The sequence below is a fragment of the Poecilia latipinna genome, unplaced genomic scaffold (assembly GCF_001443285.1).
Source record: "Poecilia latipinna isolate Pla-1442-1.1 unplaced genomic scaffold, P_latipinna-1.0 Scaffold3450, whole genome shotgun sequence".
Taxonomy (NCBI): domain Eukaryota; kingdom Metazoa; phylum Chordata; class Actinopteri; order Cyprinodontiformes; family Poeciliidae; genus Poecilia; species Poecilia latipinna.
Window position 1 is genome coordinate 1 of NW_015116066.1, and position 7080 is coordinate 7080.

The 7080-nt window shown below is 37.8% G+C and overlaps 1 protein-coding gene across 1 annotated transcript in view; it reads right to left on the reverse strand.

The window, feature by feature from the left end:
* Positions 1 to 3396: 3396 nt before the first annotated feature.
* LOC106941003 (rho GTPase-activating protein 39-like) overlaps positions 3397 to 7080 on the reverse strand; it is a 17275-nt gene continuing 13591 nt past the window's right edge. Inside the window, exon 3 of the mRNA XM_015023906.1 lies at positions 3397 to 3645. Within this exon, the coding sequence (XP_014879392.1) occupies positions 3412 to 3645 (234 nt within the window). The 3' untranslated portion in view covers positions 3397 to 3411. The remainder of the gene's footprint in view (positions 3646 to 7080) is intronic.

Here is a 7080-nt window from a genome sequence, read left to right on the forward strand (position 1 = left end):
TGTCAGGTTCAGTATTAAATATGTGGACGATACAACAGTGGTGTGTCTCATCAGGGACAACTGGCCTACATAGAGGAGGTGAAACATCTGGTGGACTGGTGTGATGCAAACCATCTAATCCTGAATGCCAACAAGTCAAAAGAAATTGTTGCTGATTTCAGGAAAAATCAGCCAAGTCACACACCCCTCCTCATCAATGATGAGCAGGTCAGCAGCATTAAACTCCTGGAAATACAGATCACTGATACTTTGACCCGGTCCCTCCAAACATCTGGTCTGGTTAAGAGAGATCAGCAACGTCTGCACTTTTTACATCAGATGAGAAGAGCAAACCTCCCTCCTCCCATCTTCACCACTTTCTACAGTGGGATAATAGAGAACATACTGACCAGCAGTATCTCTATCTGCTTTGGAGCATCTAACATGTCGTGAAAACTGGCATAAGGTGGTGAGATCTCTCCAGGTACACGCAGAAAACGGAGCATAAAGGCCTGAGAAATAACAGTAATCTTGCATATTGATTTAATGATGATTAAAGATTAATAAAAATACATACATATGTAATGGTCGGAATAATCTATAATGTACATTTGAGATATATATTCTGTATTCGTGATCTGAATAACAGTAACAATTTGATTGTTGTGTGATGATTATTGAAGTGGTGTATGATGATTATTGATGATTAGAAACAGTAACAGCTTGAGTTACAGAATAGATAAATAATGAAGAATCATACTGAGAGTTATAAGCTGATACAATGACAAATTGTTTATGTTTTACAATTACAGAATCATGTTTTATAATAAAATAAAGAAATGTGATGACTGAAGATTTGAGATCGTGAGAAATGAAGGCAGGTTCTGTTCTCGGACTGTGTCGCAATTAGGCGGGGGCGCTGGGGAGGCTCAAAAAGTGAAGTAATGGCCAGATGGCCAGTAGAAAAAGGGAAGTACCGAAGAGAGTTGCTGCAATGAGTCACAGAAGAGATGATGGTTGGGAAAGGTTGGGGCTTTCCACATACTCATCGGAATGTTCCAGAAGTCACGTAGACCTCTCCCATACACAACCATGGGCTGAGAGGGTATAAAAACCAGCAGACAAGGGAAGAAACTGTTCTTTGTCCGCGGCGCTGAAGGAGAACCAACAAGAGGACGCAGATTGAAGACCAGCAGAGGACCGCAACCTGGAACCAAGGGGAAGTTGAGACTTCACGCCGCTAAGAAGGGACAAGATCCATCTGCCCCCAGCCCTGGTTCCTGATTCGACCAACACCTCTGCCTCAACCCAACGATCCCCATCCTACTGCAGCAGACTTGGAGAAAAGACAAAGGTCACTGATTGACGAAGATCTGTGCGTTTGAAGGACAACGGACAGTTCTGCTTTGCTTCTATTCTGAAAGGGGACTTTGCCAAGTCAGGACAAAGACTCTGACCAAGGACATCTGAAAATTTCTGCTGCTGGGATCAATTGCCATCGGGGTGTGAGTTGAACGGCCCCCCAAGAGCCTCGCTTAGTTAAACTAGTGACACAGGATAGGGATAGAAATGAAGATAGGTTGTAATTGATTTAAGTTGAATTTATTGTCTTATTGCAAATTTATAATACCTGAAAGTTAATCTGCTTGTCACTTATCCCTGCTAAAGCTTGCTTAATAAAATTACATACTAAAAATTCCAATGAAACTTGTGGGCATTGAGATTAATTGAGTCATTTGATCATTGTAATTTCCCCTGATTGCAGTAAAATTAGTGTACATGATTCTAGAGATGTGGTGGCTTCGTACTTTCCTTTGGTGAGTGTAAAAATAATGACCCTGGGACTTAAGTCTAAGTCACTAAATCTAATCTAGCCATTAACAAGTGCCGTTATTTTAAGGAAAAGAGCTACCGTTAACAGGAGTGGTTGTTGAAGCTATGCAGTGGTGAGGGCTACTCTGCTGACTGTCTCTCAACTGAAAAGGGTCATAACTTCAGGATTGTAGGTAGTTAGAGCTAGACGAGTCTTTTCCGCCACCAGTTCAAATAGAATATCTCATATAAACCGACGTTGGGGTAAGACCTGGGTTTCAAAGATTTTCCGGACCTGTTAGATAGAGAACTGGTCAGTAGTCAGTCGAATGAGTGGTGAGATAAGGGCGGGGCTGGCTATTGCGTAATAACAAACAAACACCTCTGACTAGCAACGTATAGAGACAGTGGTGAGGACAGCTGAGAGAATGATCAGGACTGAGCTTCCTTCCATCTTTGACACCGATGGTAGTTGTTGCCTGTCCAGGGCTCGGCTGATCACAAAAGACCCCTTCAACCCACAGCATGGTTTGTTCTCCCTGCCTCCCTCTTGTAAAAGATTCAGCAGCTTCAAATGCAGAACAACCAGCTTCCACAACAGCTTCATCCCTGACATGACACTGTCATTAACATGACATAACACCTGTTATGATCAAGGAGTCTTTATGAATGTCTATGACTGTTGTCATGAATCTGGTGTCATTTGGTAAATCACAATTTTAATGCAAAATTGCTCTAAAAGTTGCCTTGAAAGTCCATTAAAAGTTCCAATAAGTGTCATTATTTACAAAATAATGCAAAGTCAGCACTTTTAATGCAACTTTTAAAGCAGCTTTGCACTAAATTCTGACACAGTTTTGTGTACATGGGTGTCATTATTCACTGAATGACTCTTCATAACAGTCATGTCAACAATATTTCTTTTAATATGTACAATTTTAAATATACAATTGAATGACAATAAAATATGTCTATGTCTATCTAAGTATGTATGTTTAATGTCATTAAGAAAGACTGTTTTTTTGTTTATTTTTAATATGTATTTTTTTTCCTAAATTAGTTTTCGGTTCAACTTTATATGTCAGGAAATACATTGTTGATTTTACCATTATGCACTTACAATAAAGTAATTATTGGCATAGCTCAATTTAATTTTTATATTGAGGTTGTGGAGGGTTGTTATCAGCAGCTGCTGAAGGTAACTAATAAAGTAACTTGTAATCTAATTTAGTTACTTTCCAAATCAAGTAATCAGTAAAATAATTAAGTTACTTTATCAAGTAGTCCAATTAAAGTTACCTTTTCAAGGTAACTATGCCATCACTGGCACTATCTATACATACAGTGCAGATTTTACTACCAGATCAAGTGTGAGGTTTACTGTGCTTGCCCACAAATGTTCGAGTCATTTTAGTCAATTTTTAGCAATGTATAACAATTGAGAAACATAGTAGATTTGTATAACTATGTTATTTACATTTTAAACCTTTTCCAAAACTACAACAGGTTGTTTTATATGATGCCAAATACATCATGGAAAACTAAAGCCCCCTCAAATTGAAGTAGGGATAGGAATAAACTAGTAGGGATAGAAACAGCTGAGTTTCATGTCTCAGCTCTCTAAACTCCTGAGATAGGACAGAGCAGAGATGCAAACTGTATACAGACCTCCAGAGCCAGTGAAAGAGGGTCCGCTTTGGAGCGACGGTCTCCCATAAAAGTCTGTATGAGCTTAAAGATGTCCACAGCCTCCTTCTTTACGCCTCGGTCTGTAGTCACAATCATTGGCTTCTTTATGGGCTCACTGCTCCAAGCTAGCATGTTGGCAATGGAAACTTTTCTCCGAAATAAACCCTACAGTAGGAAGACAGCGAACAGACATGAATCAGTCTATTCTATTACACAGCATGTTACAGTACAAAGTCAATAATAACAATAGACTTCACTATGATTTTCTTTTACAAGAGAAAATCCTATGAAAAGATCTTGCACAATACACTGCTTAGGCTACATGTAAACTAGAGTGTAAAATGTGTGTAAACAACAAAATTTCGGACAGTTTTGTGTACATGGGTGTAATCTAATGCCCGTTTTCCCCTGGCTCTAATGGACCCGGTTCCACTCTACTCAGCCTGCTTTGAGAGCATTTCCACTAGAATTTGTTCCAGTATAGTATCTGCTTTTTCAGTCCCTGCTCTGGCATAGGATCTGCCAGAGCCAAGTAGGTGCTATAATGTGACCAGGGCCATCCAGAGACCTTTACAGGGGATGGGGCTCCACTTTAAAAACGGGCACATTGAACAAGCTCTTATAACACCGTACAACAACTTAGCAACAACCCATTTTAACCAAGAATCTAATATTTCATTGGATCATTAGGCCTGTTACAATAGCAAATTCTGCTGGACGATAAATTGTTCCAGAAGTTATTATGATAAACAATAATATTGTTTTGAGACCATTTTTAAGTAATATAATGGTAACGCAAGAACACATTCTCAAAGTTCAGTAAACTTTAACTTGTAATGAACATTTAAAACTGGAACTGGAAACCATTTTAAATATCCAAAATAAATAAATAAAACAATAAATAACATTAATTTTGAAGTGTTTGTAAACACTTCCAAGAAAGGGCTAGTTGGAACCAAAACACTAAACTGAAGACTTATCATCAAGTTTTTGGTAAAAAGAGAGAAAAAAAAGAGATAAATGATAAATCAGGTCAATGGAAATTACTGAGTTTGTTTTAATTCATCATGTGATTAATTGATTTATTGATTATTGTAACAGGCCTATGGATAACACTATATCATTGTCATCATGTGGGAACAATGTATTGTGTGTTTCCCCAATAGGTATAAAGTTGCTGTTTCTGCTGCTGACAGAGCTGGAGGGCTGTGTTGATCTGTTACTGTAGGTGTTAAACACACCATAGCAAAGGTAAGATAATTTTATTTATATAGCACATTTTCAGCAACAAGACAATACAAAGTACTTTACAGGAATTAAAAGGAAATACAAACAAAATGACAAACCAAAGGAAAGAGCAAAAGTCGAAAAATAAACTAATAATGTTGATCCAAAGTAAAAAAAAAACTAGATACTCCTATTGAGGGTTGCTAGATAAGTATAAGTAAGTATCCTCTGGTCTAATTCCTTTTCTGGTTTGGAAGAATGGGAGTCTAAAAAGTAGTTGCTAAGGTTGTTTTTCTGGATTCAAAGTTCTAATTCCTGTTCTGGGTTGTTAGATAAGTATAAGTAAGTAATCTCTGGACTTTCTAAGTATGCTCTAAATTGGCAAAAGTAATGAGTTCACCACAGTTTCTAAGTGTAACAAGTTTAGAAAATGTGCCTTTATTTTTTATTTTTATAATGTTTGAAATTTCGCCAAATCCTGATTAACACTGAAGAATCCTATTTTTTTTTATATATATATATTTTAAGAATTGTATTATTTTATTTATTTTGGTAAACACTAGTACCTGTACTGTCACTTTAAGAGAATGTCTTATGACATCAGTACTGTACTACTCTCAGTTAGCGCAAGGCTAGCTGAGAAGAGGTAGGGAATTTTCTTCACTCTTGGTTAAGCTCATGTTTTATGAAATTTATAAAATAATTGAAAGTACATACAGCTGTGAATGTTTGTTTTAATACATATATTTCTTTTGACAAGTTCAGAACATGTTTTGTAAATATTAGAGCAGATATTGTTATTAGTTAGTCACAGGGTTTCTCCATGTGCTTATCTGCTGGGGGAATTCCGACTGCTGTGAATGGAAGAGCTGCATGTTAAAGAGCTTTTTTATTTCTATTTGTGCAGGGCTCTGCCAGCAACCTGCATTAAAGATCAACCAGCAGCTCCAGTGGTCTGAGTCCCTTCTTCAACTGAACACAACGCAGAACACATCAAGGTTAACCGACTGTATAAGATTAGGTTATTAGTAACCTAGAACACTACTAGTATACACTGGTTACATAAGTAATAATAAAAACTAAGTGTTCCTGTTCTGGAAGATTTTTTTCTGGATTCTAAGTTTGTTCTAATTCCTTTTCTGGGTTGCAATAATAGCAAACCCTCCTGGTAGTACTGTTAAGGTGAAGCAGAGCGAACAATGACCAGGTGGTACCAGGGCTTTGAGGTGCGCTGCAGTGACAGTCGTGGTACTGTTTCTCTATATCAGGATATCTGATTCTGACCACAGTGCTGGGACCGGCCCAGGCTGCCTGATAACATTAAAGTGAGAAGTTTTCTCTGCAGCCAAAACATTTCTGTGTTTTCCCACTATTGCAAGGACAATTACGAAAAATAAATAGAAATGGTTTTTCTAACGTCAACATCAAACCAGTGTACGTTGAAAAAAAATATTCTTGTCCATAATCTGATAGAGGGCACAGTCCCCCCCCACTCCCTCTCCTCCTTATCCAATGTCTTAACAACATGGTGGCAGAGGCACTGAGACTCAATTAGACCAAGGGCAGCCAGACTAATTTATTTAGAAAAATTGTAATAATTAGCTAACTACTATTGTCAAGGGGCACAAGCTGGCCTCCTGACGCATAGATTAAAAAAAGAACTTGGAAAAAAAAAGAAACTCAAACAAGAGCACTTGGAGCATCAGAGATAAAAGGGGCAGGGACTTTCCTCTCTCTGCCACCCCTATGCACGTGCTTGTAGTGACTCATATAAGAAGAGGTTTTGTGTAACATTCAAAGATTTTTATAAAAAAAGAATTATTTCCACTATTTTTGACTTCAGTCTGCTCCTCTTCTGGCTCACTACCTCTCCAGCTTTAGAGAAGACCCACTTGCTGGCATATGCAATCCTTTATCTTCTACCACTTTAAATGGCTCAGCATCCAGAACCACCATGTTCTACTAGTGCCTCATCCAATTAAGCTTGCTAACCTTAAAGATATACTTAAGAAAAATATTCAAACTCCTTATTTATGTCTTGATTTCTATGTGTATTTACATGATTATACTTTAAAACCATTGGATTTACCTTGCCGGGTTCAATCAGCTTCAATCCCACTTAATATCCTTACCAACATGCTCTATTTAGCATGGTTTAATAAAAAAAAAAAATGTGTCATTAAACTAAAATATTTTAAAGTGTAGGGACAAAATAACCCACAAAAACAATCTATTTTGTCCTGATTCACATGGTTGACGCCAAACAATGACTTCCTTGTTTACAGTATACAGTATAGCAGGGGTCCCCAAACTTTTTTCTGCGAGGGCCACATAACTTTTTCCTTCTCTGGTGGGGGGCCGGAGTCAGTTTGT